Source organism: Rhinolophus sinicus, linkage group LG14 (assembly GCF_036562045.2).
Source record: "Rhinolophus sinicus isolate RSC01 linkage group LG14, ASM3656204v1, whole genome shotgun sequence".
Classification (NCBI taxonomy): domain Eukaryota; kingdom Metazoa; phylum Chordata; class Mammalia; order Chiroptera; family Rhinolophidae; genus Rhinolophus; species Rhinolophus sinicus.
Window position 1 is genome coordinate 46,854,703 of NC_133763.1, and position 18,485 is coordinate 46,873,187.

General features: G+C 45.8%; 1 protein-coding gene across 2 annotated transcripts in view; it reads right to left on the reverse strand.

Annotated features, from left to right (window-relative positions):
- Positions 1 to 17,497, reverse strand: part of CD58 (CD58 molecule) — a 44,472-nt gene extending 26,975 nt beyond the window's left edge. For both annotated transcript variants that reach the window (XM_074319317.1, XM_074319318.1), the window contains exons 1-2: positions 17,344 to 17,497; positions 704 to 994 (exon numbers count right to left, since the gene is read on the reverse strand). In XM_074319317.1, coding sequence (XP_074175418.1) covers positions 704 to 994; positions 17,344 to 17,410 — 358 coding nt within the window. In that variant the 5' untranslated portion in view covers positions 17,411 to 17,497. The remainder of the gene's footprint in view (positions 1 to 703; positions 995 to 17,343) is intronic.
- Between the last annotated feature and the right edge of the window lie 988 nt (positions 17,498 to 18,485).

Consider the following 18,485-nt stretch of genomic DNA (forward strand, 5'->3'; position numbering starts at 1 on the left):
TTTCTTTTCTTTTTATTGGATCTCTGTGGGAAGATGGGTGTTAGTTGATCCTACTGTGGCAATCATTTCACAATACATGTACGTCACACCATCATGCTGGCCATTTTATACGTACACAGTGATATACATCCATTATTTCTCAATAAAACTGAAAAAAAAAAAAAACCATTGGGCGGTATCCATGTGCCTACAGATGACTGCAACAAGGAAGGGGCTTTCGAGACGAGGGAAGAATAAAGCAGAAACATCAACAAGAAACATGGAGGAACCTGTATTCTCTCTCCAGTTCTAGAGTGATAGAGGAGAGAGAAAAAAAAAAACAAATCCATCTCCTGGGTGGGCTCCAAGAGCAAATAGGAAGTCTAGTTTGTAGTGCACCATCATCTATTAATGGAACTCAAATAGTTCTGAGTTCATTGCTGCCATGACATCCTTTTCCAGAACATTCTAGCAAGACAAGTGAAACTGCTCGCAGCGGCTCCACCCAGCTGGTGTTATTTTCCCCAACTCAGTCACAACCTCTCCTCACCCAGATGATGGATGACAGGGGAATTGAAAGTGTGTACCAGAAAGACAGGAAAATCCTGACAACGTGATAATGAATTATTTTGTTTCTCATACTCGTAAACAACTAACCTGTATTAGTCTCTTTAAAGAGTTGGAACTTTGCCATTTGAAACAAACCAATATGTGAAATACTCACCAAGGATTTGAAGGACAAATGTCTCCTTGCCGGTTTCATATTCAATTTCATACGTATCTTCATCCGATGACGTTAAATTGAAGATGGTGAGGTTACCGAAGGTAGTGTTTAACTGAACCCTACCTTTAAAAGGTCCGTAATCTCTGGGACCATACTTTTCGTCCCACTCTATGACTTTATCCTTTCCTTTTTTCCATAAAACTTCTGTAAAGGATTTAGGGTTTGATGGAGATAAAGTGACATTCTCATTCACAACTCCATATGTCGGTGGGATATCACAGCTGATGAAATCTAGGAGGGAAAAAATAAATTGCTTAGGAGAAATAACATAACTTTGTCGAAAATAGAAAACTACCTTTCAAGATGTTCTTTGGGGGATAAAAAACGTGAAATTTAGTGGTAAAAATTATTCATCACCTACTATTTTTGCTAAGCTGATAAACTACTGTGAGAAAGTACAGGAAGTAGAAGATGCTTGACCATGGAGAGTTTACTCTTGAATGGGGACTTGGGACCCACATAAATCCAAGTGGATTCAATATATATGGGGTACCAATATATGCCAGGTACCATGGGCGACGCCAGAAATGCTGGCAGCAAACAAGACAGCTAACGCTCCCACAGGCCTACAAGGAGATTCGCTCTGTGGAGAAGACCCTGAGCAGGCAAGGAGAGCCAACAAGGCAAGGGCCTTCCCCAGGAAGTCATGCTGAAAGTGACCCAGGTGACAAAGTCCTGAAGGATGAGAGGAGTTAGCCAGCTGAGGGCTGCGTAAGGAGGGGGAGGAGAGGTGATTATACAGTTGGAGGAAGCAGCTCCTCCAAGGGGCAAACCCTGAGTCAAGATGGAGTTTGGTGGGTTTGAGGAAATACAAGCAGTTCCAAATGCCCGGAATGCAGAGAGCAAGGCGGTGACAGGTAGGGAAAGAGGCTGCAGAGGCCGGGAGGGGCCAGATCACAGTGTATGTGAGTGGGGGGGTTGGGGGATGTTGGGTAAGATATGCCAAGGGTTTGGAACTTACCCTAAGGGCAAGGGACAGCCGCAGAAAGGTTTTAAACAAAAGAGCAGCATGACATAAATCTGCAGAGTGGACAGCAGTTGACAGGCACAAGTGTGGAGGCAGAAAAAGCAGAACAGAGGCAGTATTGTAGCAAGAGAGTGGCCGACCGGACAGACCAGCCAAGTGTTGGTGGTGGGGATGGACAAGTGGACAGACTCAAGACCAGTTTGAGAGAGAAACACAGGATTTATTGATAGCTGTGGGGTACAGGGAAAGGGAGGGGTTAATGGTGACTGCCAGGCCTCTTTCTTTGCTGACATGGGGCCATCGAGATCAGAAACAATGACAGGAAGGAAGTCCAAGTACATTGATTTAAAGATTCAGGGACTGGGTGAGCTGGAGCTGATTCCAACCATCGCTCACGAGCCACGGTTCACATCTCTGGTCGACTCCAGTCAGATCAGCCTGGGTCTTCAAACTGACTTAAGACTTCAAATCAGAGCCTCCTGCCCCCTCCACACCAATCTGGTTATGACACGCTTACTACCAAGACTGGGGTATTCTTGATACCCCAAAAGGGTTTTAAATGCATCCTGCTCCAGATTTGACTTGCTTGTTAAGAGAGAAGAACAGCTGTTAAGGGAAAGACAGTAAAGATAAATTAAAACTTGACTGAAGTTTTTGCCTAGTAGCAATCAGGGTAATTGAAAGAGCATGGGAAAAATCAAGAACGTTAAGTAGACCAATTGTAGGCAACTGTGTCCAGTAATTTCAAATAAGAAGCAAATATCCCTCATTTGTCCATTTGCAAGGATTTTTAGAACCCATCTCTCTTAATTAAGGGACAGTGCCCTCAAAAATACACCCGCATCCTCCTGCTGCTTTGCTGATTATGTACTCTCTCTCCCACTCAACAACAGGAGGGAAGGCAGATGAGAGGAACGGGATTCGAGGGCGGAGAGTCTATCCACACACTGCGGTGGAGGCTTGAACTGTGTTGTGGATGGATGGATGGATGGATGGGTGAGTGAATGAATGAGTGGGTAGGGTGGAGGTGGAAGGGAAGAGGTACGAGACGACCTGTTGCACCCTGGCTGCATAAGATGGCGTCTGCCTTTCCCTGGGAGAAGCAATGTCCCCTGTAGACTGAAAACAGGAAGCAGTCAGGAGTAGCAGGGAAGCAAGGGTGGAGAAAGGGGAGGCTTCAGTGCAAAGAATCGCAGGAATTCTGAGCTAGAAGAAACTCTTATTTAGTTAAAATAAGAGCTTCTTATTTCACAGGCGAAGTGACAGGGCCCCAAGGAAAATGGAAGAGCGAGTTACTGAATGCCAACTCCTGCCAGGTGTGTGTTCACACACTCCTGAGCCCCTCTTGACCCCTCTCCACATCCATGGGCCGACGTGTGGCTAAGCCCATTTTGCAGATGTGAGAACAGGCTCCCAGAGGCGTACCAACTGCTCAATGTCACTCAGCAAGTTTAAGGCAGCAGAGGGACCAGATCACAGATTTTCTGTCTCCTTGTTCAGCTCCCCTTTCACAACAGCATGGTCCCGTCATTCATTCATTCATTCATTCATTCGTTCATTTATTCATTCATGCATTCTGGAAATACCCACCGGGCATCTATTCTGTGTGGGACCTCTGAGAACAAGGCAGGCACACTCCCTGCCCACTTAGAACTTACTTTCTGTTAGAGAAGTCGGACTTTGTACACAGATTAGACCAACACCCAACAATTGCAACTGTGTTCAGCGCCACCCAGTACAAGCACAGAGTGTCACTCAGACACCCTATCCTAGGTCATTTTGGTCACTAAGAGCACTGACTTAGGGAGCCAATGAGGGGTTAGGGCAGGCTCCCCGAGTTCTGAAGAAGCAGTAGCAGTGCGCTGTGCCAAAGGAGTGGGGCAGGTCCATGTGCAGAGACAACGACTCTAGGAAAGACCCCGAGGCAGGAGGGCAATGACACGAAGTGTGAGTGGGGGGGACACACAGGCAGAACCAGTCCTCGCAGGGCCCTGTACCAACGAAACCCTGCCCGTTACTATATGATGAGAAAGACTTTTAAACAAGAAGGGGACAAAATAAGGTTAACTCTTTATTGCAAACATGTATTTAAACACCAATTTTACAGACACACATAGAATTTTACACAGATGCAGAATGATCACATACGTGTTTTGCACAATGCTCTTCTCTGGTTTTTTGTTTGTTTGTTTGTTTTGCATGGATGCCTTACCCTTTCCGCCAACCCCCCCAACAACCCTTGTGACGTATAATGTACGTCAACGACTCAGAAAACGTCCTTCGATATTTTTCTCCCTGCTCATATCATCAAATAGAGACAAAAACATCTCACATATAATGCATATATATTTATGAAATTTGCCATCCTTTGTCTAACAAAAATGGTCTATGAGCACTTTTCTACATCTTGCCTTTCTCATCAAGTAATACCTCATAAAGACAGAGAAAGACAAATACCGTATGGGCTCACTTATATGTGGAATCTAAAGAACAGAATAAAGGAGCAAAGTAAATAGAAATAGTCTGAGATGTAGAGAAAAACGGAGGGTTGCTAGCTGGGAGAGGGGTGGGGATGAGGGAGAAGGGGAGGGGATTAGACAGCACAATCAGTAACCACAAGATTGCCACAGGGATATGCAAGACAGTTTGGGGAATATAATCAATAATGTTGTAAAGATTTTGCAGGGTGTCAGATGGGCACTTGTCTTATTAGGGAGACCACTTCATGGACCATGTAGATGCCTGACCACTGCTCTGTACACCTGAAGCTGAAGCTGAATAATACTGAATGTCACCTATAATTTAACACATATATAGTCACAGGATGTGGAGTACAGCATAGGGAATATTCAGTGGAATTGTAACAGCTACATCTATGATGTCAGAGGGGTAGCAGATGGGGGAGGGGGATTATCCCTTTGTGTGGGGTGTAAATATCTAACTATTACATTGCTTTGTACACCTGAAACTAATAAAAAAATAAAAAACAAAAACAAACCAAACAAAAAAATCATACCTCATAAAAGTCCCACCAAATCCACTGGTATGACTTGACTTCATTCTTTTTAATGACTGCATATTATTCCAGGGTATGGAACATGGAGTGGTCCATAACTAATTAGTGAGCATGACCATTGAATACCCTTTTTGTCCCCAGTCTTTTCTATTGCAGCAACACTGCAATAATTACCTGTATGTACCTGTCCTTGTGTATTTATGGTTTTTCGTATCTATGGGGGCATGTCCCAGGAGTGGAGCCGCGAGCTGCTGAATCAAAGGGTAAATCGTTTCTTTATTATAATAGAAGCTGCCACACTGCTTACAAAAAAGACTCTTGCAATTTACATTTCCATCAGTAATGCCTGAGTCACCTTTTTCTTTGCGTTCCTGCAGGCATTCCGTAATTTTTTTTGCATGTTTAACAACTGGACATCAAGTCACCTTTCATTGTTACTTGAATTTGCATCCTCCTGACCTCTACACATTTAAGTATCTTTCTGGTTGTTGGCTATTGGGATCTCCTTTTTTTGAGAACTGTCTTTTTATAGGCTTTGTCGTTGTTGGTTTTTTTTTTCCTATTAGATTGCTTGCCTATCAGATTGCTTGTTGTCAAAGTATAAGAGTTCCTGGCATGTTATAACTGTTTTGTTACCTGTATTATAAAGGTGAGTGGTAGTGTCAGTCCCTAAAATAGGGACCACTGAGGACGAGAGCCAGGCTTAAGCTGCAAAAGGATGCTTTTAGTTTCAGACACTGCAAGACACCGGAGTGGCAATGTCCAGTAGGCTACTGGGTACTCACAAGAGGAGGCACAGATTTGGGGGTCATCACACTCGTAGTGACTCTGTCATTTCCTTCCTACTAGTCTTTCCTGTTGTACTTTAAGACTAACTCTAAGTAAGTTGCTGGTGTGATCATTTCCAATGGAAACTAAGACGAGGAGAAAGGGGAGTGAGTTCTTTCTCAAAGGTCACACACCATGAATGAATGAATGCATGGCTGAATGAATGAATGAATGAATATGCAAACTAATAGAAGCAAAGCAAAGCAGTCGGCAATGAGTTGGTTGCTTTGCTAATAACATTGAGTGGTCAGAAAAGGACCACAGGGAGACTAACTCACTATGCCAGGGGCAGAATGGGACGGGCCCAGACTTTCAAGCTGGGGAGGCCCAGGGTGACCTCTCAAAACCCTCTCATGCTAGGCTCCATCAGCTACGAAATGAAATCACGAGGCTGCTCACAAAAGATTGGTAGGTTGAGTAAGATTGAGAGTCTTTACTAACTGCTTGACCTGAAGTAAGTGTTCAACAGGGTTTCCCCTCTTTTGACCCTGAATATTAGTTTCGGGTGTACAGCAGAGTCGTTAGACATTTATATCATTTAAGAAGTGAGCCCCTGATGAGTCTAGTACCCACTTGGCACTACACCCAGTGGTTGCAGCCTTACTGACTATATTCCCTGTGCTTGGGTTTCCCCTTTTTCTTTCAGTGAGTCAGGCCACCACCAACGCATTTACTATGGGTGATCGTGGATGTGTGAGAATTGAGCACACAGTGAGTTTTTGCTGTTTAAAAGCACAGAGAGAGAGAGAGGGAGGGGGAAAAAAATGATCAGTGATTGCCTAAGCAGATATTCCATGCGAGCCAGAATTTTTTTTTTTTTAAACTATTGGAGGTCTATTTGTTTTGAAGCATTTTGAATGATCTCTTTAAAAGCTATGAGGGCATCTAATGCCTATATGTAGAGTGATCACACATCTAAAAACAACTTCAATTTCAAATAATCTGTTACAGTATCCTTACAAAACAGCATCATTACACCCTATTTTTGAGCTGTTATATGGCTTACAATCAGGAGTAGACCCCAAATATTTTGCAGGTAAAGTGTCTGATTTTTGGTTTAGAAAACATGGTCACCATATTACTGGGTTGATGAAAAGGGACCCCCACTACCAGCCACAAATTCCTCTGCACACTTTCTGGGATTTTGACTGACTACTACTTTTAGTTTATTTAACCTGACACTTACTATCCAGTAGGCACTGTTGGAAGAGCTCCACAAATACGTATTCAGTGAATCCTCTTAAAAACCACGTTAGGGAAGCATTTGAGATCTTGCTCCCTAGCATATATCCTCAGTTTGGCTCAAGTCAAACTCTTATACAAATTCAAAAACAAACAAACAAACAAAAATTAGGCAGGTGTTATTTTGAACCCTGTTTTGCAAGATGAGGAAACTGAATCACGCAAATGTTAAGTGACCTGCTGGTTAAGCAGCGACACTGGATTTGAACCCAGACCGTCTGACTCCAGAATGCTCTTCGCTCGCTATTGTTTCTTACTTTGAACCCTGCTAGGTGGCACATGGCAATTACAGACAGTGACGTGATACCAGATTTCTGAGGTCACCATTTCTAGACTGGACGGGAACAGTAGATATTGGGAATGAGAAAGTCAAAGGGCTCTATCTAGGTGGGAGTCAAACACACCTCTGAAACCCAGGCGAGGCACCAAGCTCAGTGGTTCCCAATCACAGGATCCCAGGGTCGCAGAGGACCTCGGGGAGCAGGCACCTGAGCCTCCCCACCCCCTCCGCCACCTCCCGTAGGCAGGAAACGGAGGAGGTTGGATTTATCACAATAGTGACGGATGCAAATCTCCAAGACGTTACACAAGAATCCCAATTTAAACCCCAGTGTGGCAATGGTGGTGGTGTTTTCTTTAAAGATGCTACAAAGGGATAATGAGACAGGATTCAATAATTAAAGAACATGGGAAACAAAGTTGAAAGGAAGGCCTAGAAGTTTGCACTTCTCATATATAAAGGCAACTAAAATGTGAGCTGTAAGAGTGAGAAGGAGAAGGGAACAAGAGAGACCGGAATACAGGGAGGAAGAAAAGCCCGAGCAAATAGACACACACACACACACACACACACACACACACACACACACACACACACAGGGCAAAGAAATCGTACGTAAACTCAACTCAATGTCCACTTTAAATATAGAGTTCTAAAGGAACATGCAGGAAAATGTTGCCACAGAACATAGGGGTCTAGATGGGGAGACATGGTCTGATCGTACGCCCTCTTGTATTGCTTCCATTTTTTCTAGGGCATTTATTATTTTGCTAAGAACTTCCTAAAAATGGCCTCCTCAGTGTGCACTGAAGCGTTTGATCTCAGCCAACCAGTTCCTCCAGCAATGTTCCAGAGTGTCACCCAAGGTATAGCTATGGGACCACACTGCACAAAGCCCATACCAGAGACCTGAGAATCAACCGACAGTGAACTCTCAGACCTACTCAGGGTGTCCGTCACAATTTTCAGGCATCAACCTCGTGGAAAAAAGGAAACTTGCAAGTTATCTCCCTCGGTCCTGACATTGATGCTGTGCTTTTCCATCCCGTGCCGATAAGTATTTACTTCATGAAACGAGTATACTTATCCCAGAAATGAAACAGAGTATACTGCTTAGCTGTGCAACTCTTTTTCTGCCATAGTGTTCTCCTTCGAAAGCTGCCACGGATGAGCGACTCCAGCTCCTAACCTGAAAAAGCCCTCTGCAGCATCTGCCACCCACCCTCCCCACCGAACCAGGAAATGATGGAGATAATAATTGTCCAGAATGACTGTGCCTACAGCTTACAATGAACAGACACTACTTCCCCCAGAAGGCCTCACCTCACAGTATTGGAATAGTGGTCCCTTTTCCCAAGAACGAGGTCAACTCCACACTGCAGTAATGAGTATATTGACTAAGCAGAGCTTGTTGTTACTGAGAGAGTCAGAAAGTTTCACAGTTACCTCTAGGGCGAAGTTTTACTATTTCCTACATTACTAACTAAGCATCTCTTGAAATTTCTCTCTCTACATTTGTGTGGGAGACAGAAGGATGGCCACCCAAATATGCCTATGTCCTTGAATGTGTGAATATGTTCTGGTACAGGACAAATTATAAAAATAAATTGTATTAAATTATGTTCATACTGCAAATAGAATTAAGGCTGCTGATCAGCTGGCCTTAAAATAGGGACATTCTCTTGAATCAGTGAATTAACTAAACTGATTAAAATACAACATAAATGTTGTCCACAAGGCAGGGCTTATTGTCAGGATAGCAGCAGGAAATTTGACAGGCACCCCAAACCCTGAGCTTTGCAAGCAAGCCCCCAAACTGCTGTGGAAGCTGGCTGAAAAACCCTGGCTTGGCAAGGAGAGGGAGAGGTTGGTGTTTAACTAGAGGCGAAGAATAAATGGCCTGGGACCCTTTGGACAGGCGTGGTTAAAACCGACACCCCCCCCCCCCCCCCCCCGCCTATACCCACTCAGGAAAGTCAGCCCCAATCCAAGTAAATAGCCCGTCTCAGGTTGGAGGAAACGCGACTTGTCAGTTACTAACCACTCCTCCGGGACTTGGAGGAAAATGCTTTTCTTGAGGTTTTCCTTAGAAATGAACAATGTGGTTTTAAAATACTTCTTTCTCTAAAACATTTTTAGGGTTCACATGCCCTGCAGATATCAGCAGTTAAGGTAAAAATTCACTTGATGCAAAGAAAAAAATCCCCTAAATGTTTCAGTACCCGAATATATAAAGCTTGGTATTTCCCCCTGCATGTGTGACACTAATGATGCCTTGATTGAAGGCTCAGTCCGGCCTGGGGGTAGCAGGGTCTTAGGAAGGACAGGGTGGCCTGTGACCACAGCCTCGGTCCGCTCACTTCTCTGCATCATAGCCCACTGTCAGCTGACACCCACTGGAGTCCTGGGTGTTCATAGTCTGGGCAACAATCCCTATCTACACATATGTGCACACATTTGGAGCATTGGAGAGTGGCCCTTCTCCTAAAGTGACCAGGCTAGTACTGGTATCAAATAATCCCTTATTAAGTTCACAAATATCCTCGTATTAGTCAGACCCGCTGTCCCAGTTTGGGGATTGAGATGTGCTCCCCAGGTATGTGGATAGTAAAGAACACAGTCTTTTTACTTAAGGAAGTTTAGTGCAGCTCATTTCTTTAACCTAGTTCTTAGTAAATCCAACCCATATGAGCCCTAGGCCAGCTCGGCCTCAATAATAATATGTAACAGCAGTGGCACAAACACTGACTATATGTGGGGCTTACAGTGTGCCAAGCACTTGTTCTAAAAGCTAAATCTATTATCTATCTATCTATCCATCATCCATCCATCCATCCATCCATCTATCCATCCATCCATCCACTCCTCAACTCAGCTCTGTGAGGTAGGTCTTATTCATGTTTTCCTTCATCAAATATTTAGCTCATCCTATGTCCTGGGCACTATAATTAGCATTCAGGATACAGCAGTAAACAAAACAGATAGAATCCTGCCCTCTTGGAGTTTACCGTGTTTCCCCAAACATAAGACCTAGCCGGACCTTTAGCTCTAATGCGTCTTTTGGAGCAAAAATTAATATAAGACACGGTCTTATTTTACTATAAGACACGGTCTTATGTAATATAATATAAAAGACCCGGTCTTATATAATATAAGACCTACCTCCAAAAGACGCATTAGAGCTGATGGTCTGACTAGATCTTATGTTCGGGGAAACGGTACCTCACAGTGGAGGCAGGAACACAATAAATGGAAAAGGAAGCATCTTCCACGTGGGGTGGGGTTAAGAGCTCCTGAGACAAATGAAGCAGAGTGCGGGGGAGGGATGGGGACTAAGAGGAGGGTTGCTGTGGTATGTGAGGTGGTCACAACTGGCATGGGAGAAGGGCCCACAAAAAGTGAGGGAGGGAGCTGGGAATATGGGAAGGGCATTCCAAAGAGTGAGGACCCACAGGTACCAGAAGAGGAAACTGGGGCTCAGAGAAGTTCAGAAGCTCCCTGAGGTCACACGGCTGGCACAGGACAAAGCTGGGGTCCCGACATGGGCAGCCCTAATTCTGGGGACTGCGCAGCTAGTCACCGTGTGACAGGCCTTGGTCTTTCCTTGCTGATTCCACCCTCATCCGGCCCCTGTCACACACTCTGTTTCCATGATTGCTAAAGGCAGAAATCAACTGGCCTCAGGTACAATACCACTGCTTCCCGTCAATTCGAAACTGCAGTCACCCGACTCCCAGCATGCAATAAAGTCCCTGGTCCTCGAGGCCCCAAAACTCCCCAGAACTTGTCTTCCATGTGCGCTCAGCTGTCAAGCTACTCCTTGCCTCGGCTGAGCTCACCAGAACTCAGCTCACCAGAACTCAGTTGTTGGTTCCCTAAATCGACTTCCATTTGAGCTTCTCTGTTGTCTGTCATGCGAAACGACTCTCCTTCTTATTCCCTGTCCTCCTGTCAAGCCCTCCTTTCCCAGACATTGCCCCTGTGCAGCCCACTTCAGCTGCCATGAACCACACGTGGCTGTGAGCACGTGAAATGTGGTCAGTCTGAAACGAGGTGTGATTGGGGGTGTAAACGTACTCACCGGACTTGAAAGATGGAGTATGAAAATGGAAATGTAAAATCTCTCGTTAACACCTTTTTATATCAACCACATGTTGAAATGAAAAGATGGTGGCTATAGTAGGTTAAATAAATTACAATATTAAAATGAATTTCACTTGTTTCATGTGGCGTGTCTGTTTGACAGCAACCCTCTAACCTAGGCTTTCAAGATACCCACATGCGACCGTACTCAAAGCCACCCTTCCCTTTGACTGTTCTTGTCTTAGACAGAATATATAGGAGCTTGCTTTTAAGGAATAAGGTTCTTACCCAAGCTGCTTCAGACTCTGTCAGTCTTTTTAAATCCATCTTCCAAAGTCTGACTCAAGGTATTTCATGATCGATCGTTCCATTAAAATTTTTCTTTGGAATCCCTTCTATTTTCCATGGATTCAATTCACAATCGAGAAACTCTATTACACCTAACGTACAACCCAGCCTTATTGGTTTCTTATTAATCTGAATTTCCTGTTGTTTTTCTGAATGTGTATGTGAACTGCATTTCCTTCTAGTTTTTAACTGTTCTATGGGGGAAACGTACAAGAAAGTACAGACCAGTGAGCCTGACGGAAATTCAGACATTCATCTCAACAGACATTTTGGGAACATTATGAAAAGTGACGGCCACTAGGATTCCTAAGGGGTTCATTTCCTGAGAATAAGCCTCGCAGAAGAACTTGGTTCGCTCAGATGGATTCGTGGTTGATAGAACAGATGAAGGTCACAGAAGGGTAGACCTCTGAACTAATGTCTCCCAACTGGGGGCAGAGAGCAGACAGGAATTCATTTCAGCGACTCTGGTCAAGAATTTCCCTCGCTTCCACTTGTTTCATTTTGAGCTCGAGTCCTCGGGCTAAGAACTCATCAGTATAGGTACCAGCAGCAGCTGAAAAGGGAAGACAAAGGGCACCAAGGGAAAGGGAATGAAAAAGGAAAGTGGCTGGAAGAGAGGAGCTAGGGGCCTGTAACAAAACTGAAAGACTTTTACCTTTGAGGCCACTGGCCGCGCACTGGAAGCCAACCTCCCAAGAGGATCAGCTGAAATGTTTCCCAGCACTTTTCTGGGAACCGTCTCACCATTTTAAACATACACATTCAAACATTAACTTGTCTGAGCAAATGGAAGTGGTGGGGTCCTGGTTACTCTTGCAATCCTGAGATTGAGAAAGAAGTTTCGATTTGTGACTGCAGGATCTAAGGGGCTGTGCCCTCAAGTGAGACCTTCGAAAAAAAATAACCATCTGCCCTCGAGAAAAAACGATGTGAGAAGAAATCAAAAGCCAGAAAATGCGTGCAAATAAGGGCTGGTCTATGCAGGCAAACCTTCTGCTTTTAAACAGAGAAACAAATGCCTACCCGCACAGCCTATATTTACTAAAGAGACGTTAGAGTGACAGAGGGCAGTAACACAAATTCCTAGACGCAGTTCTTAAAAAGTGGTTCTAAGTCTCTTCCACGGTAGCTGAAAGCTACCCATGAAAACTAAACCCAAAACAGCAACAAATGTACCATGTGAAACTTGACTAGATCCTGGTTTTTTTTAAAAAGACATTCTTGGGACAAGTGGGAAAAATTATGAATAAGGATAGCAGTTAGGTGATAGGAGATTACTGTTAATTTTCATAAACGTTATGCTACTGGGATGATGCAACAGTATCCAGGAGTCAAGTGGGGGTGTATAGAGTATAACTGTGGCAAAATGGTAATAAATAAATATGGATATAGACCCCCATTCTGAATTCTATGGCCCAAGGAAGGTTTTCCTACCTCCCGATCCTAGATGATGCTATTGAGTACAATCTTATGGGACTGGTAATTGTGTTGCCCTATATAATTTCACACGCCTCAGGAAAATTACACTGGACACATACACATGTCATATAGAAGAGGTCACCTAGGGGTCCCCCAATCCTCAGTTACTTATCTAATCTCGGGTTAAAGATGCAGGTAGGCCTGGGAGCTGACACAGTCTGCTACTTACCTGCTGTGTGAACCTGGCTAAGGTACTTCACCACCCTCAGCTCTGTGCTCTCGACAAAGTAATATAAAAAGGTGTGACAATGAAATGCAAACAAAAACCGAAAATGCTAAGGACAGGGTCTGGCACAGAGCTTGTGCTAAACTCACGGCAGTTATTACTATTCACACCCCATGGTCACACTGGGTCTAGTTTTCCGACTGGAATGCGTCCCATTATTTGGACGTGGATTAGTCAAACTTGATTGCAGCAAAGCCTGTGAGCACGTCTCCATAATAGTCTAAGGTAACTTAATAACTTAAAATGGAGGCATGCGTGACAAGTACTGCCTCATCCAATGTCCAGACTTAACAATCTGTATTGTTAAAAACAAAAAAACAGAAAACAAATCAATGAAGGGAATTTTTAAAGAAGTGGTGAACGACTGAGTTCCTGTATACAAGGAACTAAAATCTAGTCGGGAGACAGCTGGCAAGATCCATAAAAGGTCAACAGCAGCAGACAGAACAGGGTACACTAATACAACGGTTGCGGGTTTGGTGCTTGCTACCTGCCCAGCAGTACCTCGGTCCTATCCACATTACCCCAATGCAACCGAGCACCTCATCCTGCTGGCTCTATACCCCAGTTTCTCCCATTTCTCCCCCACCTCCATCCAGGTCATTTCTCACCTGCATTGTTCCTGCATCTTCCTAACTGGTCTCCCTGCTTCTCCTCTGCTCCCTGCCCCCCCTCGATCCCACCCCAAACTATTCTCCACCCAGCAGCCAGAATAATGTGTTTAAACACTCATCATAATTTCACTCCTGTTCAGAACCCTCCAAAACTTCCCATTTCACGGGGAATACAAAATCGGTCTTCAAAGGGCCCCGAGTCTCTAGGATCCAGCCCTGATTACCTTAACAACTCCTTTCCTACTACTTTCCAGTAAAATGATCTGCTTGAAGTTCCTAAAATGCTATAAGCCTATTGCAGGGCTTTTGAGGTCTCCTCTGCCTAGAATACTACTCCCCCACTAGCCACCTGGCCTGCTCCCTCACTTCCTCACGTCTACACTCAACTGTCACCCTTTTAAAGAGACCCTCCCCTGACCACACTATATAAAATGCTAACCATCAAAGGGTGGCTGAATGAAATGTCATTATCTCCATGCCACGGAGTACTATGCAACTGTACAAAAGGACTGAGGGTGAGCTCTGTGAAGTGGTATGGAACGATTTTCCAGACATATGGTTAATTGGCAAAAACAAGGTACAAAAGAATACAGTGTCTGTTACCTGCTGTTTAACAAAGGGAGTTAGAAATAAACATATGTATCTATTCATATCTGCAAATAGAAACAAGAAAGATAAACTAGAAACAAGTTATATGTTTATGGGGGGAAGGGAGAGGAGGCAATAAGATTTCTCTGAGCATATCTTTTTACATAGTTTTGATTTGAACCATGTTAATATATTACATATTTAAAAATTAAAGCCGGGGGGAACCCTAAAATTGAATAGAAACATAAATAAATTAATGCAAGTATACGAGTATATAAATTGATACACAACCACACAGAAGAAAAAAAAAAGATTAATCCAAGAAACTTTAAAATCCAGTATTCTGTCCATATTCAGTGGGGAAGGATGGCCACTGGACGCTAAAACATCGGTGAAAGATCGTGGGGGACGAGAACAGTCACACAACGTCAAAGTATCAATAAATCGCATGCTCTTTACAAAGGGGAAATGGATCTCTACAATGGAGAAATCTGGTAAACCTCCCTTTAACCAAATAATCAAAGGTAGCATCTGTAATAATGGGACAAATGGACTGTATCTGCCCCTGATGAGATGCACTGAGGAGACAACACACCCATGAGAAATTCCTGCCCAAGAAAGTTTTAACCAGAATCTAATCACAAAGAAAACAGACAATCCAAATCAAGGGTCATTTTATAAAACTACTGGTCCAGATTTTTCATAGATGGTGATGTCATAAAGGACAAAAAAAAAAAAAAAAACCTTGGTAACAGTTTTAGGTAAAAGGAGATTAATGAGTCAGGATTCCCAAATTCAGTAAGTAATCCACACCGGCTTCTGGGCTCTATGAGAAAATATGAGTCACACTGTTTCGGTGGTACTGGTTCTGTGACTTACTGAAGACCAAGTGTCCTTAGAAGACATGTTGAAATATTGGGAGATAAGGCAACTCCCAAACGGTTCAGCATAAAAAAAAATCTGTTCAGTGTATGTGTGTATGTATAGAGAGAGAAGTAATCCAAATGTGACAATATGTTAATAACTCAAGGAGAAAAGTGTGCACTCACTCATGAATGTTCACTGTACTACTTTTGCAACAATTCCAAAGATTTCGAATGTTCCAAATTTTTAAAAACTTACAAAGAAATACGAACCACTCCCACTTCCCTTCTTCTGTTACCAATCTCTGTATTAGTACATGTTTATTAATTAGTAAGTGTCTATGAGTACATATTTCATTTATTTGCTTTCTGGCTTCCCCCACCCCCACTCTAATGTCAGTTTCACAAAGGCAGGGAGGATTCTGTTCCTTGCTGCCTCTCCAGGCCCTTGTCCAGTGCCTGACACATACTCCATACTCAGTATTTGTTGAATGACTGATGTTCACAATCATTCTATGAAGTCGATACTGTTATTATGCTTTGTCTTGTACGACTGGTGCTCTCTGTCTTCAAAGGCAAAGATCCTGAGGCACACAGAAGTGAGCTCACTTCTACAAGTTATAACTCAGGTGGAGGGGTGGGGCCCGGGTCTGACGCCAAGCATCTGACTCTAGAGCCCATGCTGTCAATCACAGGTAGGCAGCTTCCCTAGCGAGGCAGGCTCCGCCCCCGAGGGCTCACCTTCCGCAGGGTGTACCATACATCAGCCTGGGCCTTAGTGCAAGGTCTATTCAGAGCAGGTGGTATTCATACTCGCGGAATGAATGCGTGAAGTAGGGGGCAGAGACCACCCTGAGGGAACTGTTCAGAGAATCTTGTGGAGGAGGTGGGACTTGATGGGTAAATTGGGTTTTCAGTGGAAGACAGACCACAGGTTCAGGCAGCAGTCACCAAAGGTGCATTCTGGGGCCAAGGAGAGACCAGCTCATCTGGAAGAGGAGAGTCACCCCATCCAGTCATGCGCTGGGTATGTCTCTCCCTCTTTCCCATGGCCACCAGCATATGAAACCCACAAGCCCTCTGGACCATTGTCTCTGCCCTGGCCTCCCTGTCTTCTATTCCTCTGCACTGCAGTCCTTCCTCTTTGGTGCTGACAGATTAGTTCTCCTTTGCCTGCAGAAGATCAACCAAAGTCCCAAAGGGCGGACGATCAGTGCGCCCCCCTGCGGCCTCAAGGTCCCGTGGGCACATTTAGTCCCATTGCCCAAGCCTGCCCTGTACACTCTGCTCCCCTGTCTTCTCTTGGAATCTTGTCCCCCATCATGGCACGTCCACATACCACCTGTCCTGAGGCCAGGTTCAAATACCCTCCCTTCCATGAAACCTTTGCTTCACAAAAGATATTTGATTTCTCCCCTCTGCACAACCATAACACTTCAACCTCTCTTGACATTTACTTCTGTGCCTTATAACATAGGTTCTTTGAGTTTATCTCAGCTTTCCCATCACGCTGGCTGGCGGGTACGGACTCACCCCAGTCAAGCGCGTCGGCCCCGCTACCCAGACCCCGTTCTGGAAAAGTGCACAGGTTGGGCAAGCAGTAGAAACACGGCAAGTAGTTCAAGTTCTCGGCGAAGGTACCGCGCCAGTAACTCAACAGCCACTAGAGTCTGGGGGAAAAGGCACACCCTTTCGGAGAAACACTGGGTGGGGTCGGGACGGTGGGGTCACCAGAGACAGGAAACAGTACGTGGGGTGCACGAGGTGGAGTCCGGTCCCTCTACCGCCCAAACTTCTTCCTGCGCACCCAAGGGGACTTGCTGAAATCACAACTCTCCCTGACAAGGTCCCGCTGGCTGCGTTTCTCCGCGTCCCGTTCCCGTCCCAGCCTCGTCCCATCCTGAACCCAACTTGCAGTCGCCTCGCGCCCCCCACCTACCCCCCCCCCCCCCCCCCGTCCACCCGGCTCCGGACCCGTAGGGCCACGGACACACCCGGCGCTGCCCAGTCCCTGCGGGGGCTCCGGGGAAAGCCGCCACTCACCGAACGGGAGCACGCAAACGAGGCCGAGGACCGCCAGGGCCCACCGCTTCGTGCTCCCCGCACCCATAGCTCGTCTCACCGGCCTCCGCGCCTGGGCGCCAGAGGGTTGTGGCCCACTGTCAGGGCGGTCGCTGTACCCCGGAAGGTGCCGCCCCGCTGGTCCCGCCCAGCCCGAGTCCCAAGCAGCGCAGTCTCCGCCCACTTCCTTTTCTCTCGTGTGGGAGGCCCGGGTGCAGCCTTCTCACCCCAGTGAGCAGTCCGGGAGCTGGTGCTATCCTGCATGTCCTCGCACTCTCCAGGGGGAGCCGCTTGGCGCGCCCCCGCGCCCCGGGGCCTCTTTCCTCTATGTTTGGAATGTCCTCTAGTCTCCCCAGTGGGGCCCTCCTGTTGTCCCCCACCCCCCTCACCCCACGCCCCCATGGCCAACACCCTGTATGCTCTGCGGAACTTGCCCTTAAAAGTGGCTTGCGTTTTTAAAAGCAGGTTGTCATGCTGGGGGGTCTCTGGTCCCACTCGCACATAAGAACGCAGGATATGGCGAGGCCAAAAGGGAACACCAATGGAGCCATGGATGGGGGTTCATACCACTATATTCTCGCTAGCGACTGGGTTGCAGATACAGGAAGCAGGAGCCACAGGATCCGCAATCTGCCGCCTTGTTTGCTAACAGCACTTGCTAGCTGCAATCTGCTTCTCTGCCACCCAACCCCTTGCTAACGGCAATCCGTGCTTCTCTGCCAACCAACAACCTTGCTAGTCGCAATCTGCCCTTGCTAACTTAGCCACAGCAGTTATATTAGTGGCCAATGGTTAACTGGTTATAGCTGATGGCCATCTACTACCCGAGCCAGCACCTTTCCACATGAGGTGGACGGAGAGCCTGAAAACTGCTCTCTGGGACTCGGTCCCCACACAGGTTTATCTCCGTTCCTTCCGCACCTCCAGTTCGAGTGATTGAGGCAAGTCCGTAGCTGGGGGGGGCCGGGGGGGGTCACTCTCGCAAAGCTGCGCCGCACTCGGCTAGCCCCTGACATGACAGAACTCTGCCGAAAGACAGAGAGGCTCCAAAGCACTTTACTCCTTCAGTGCTTTCTAGCAGCAGCAGCAGCAGCAGCAGCAGCAGCAGCAGCAGCAGCAGCAGC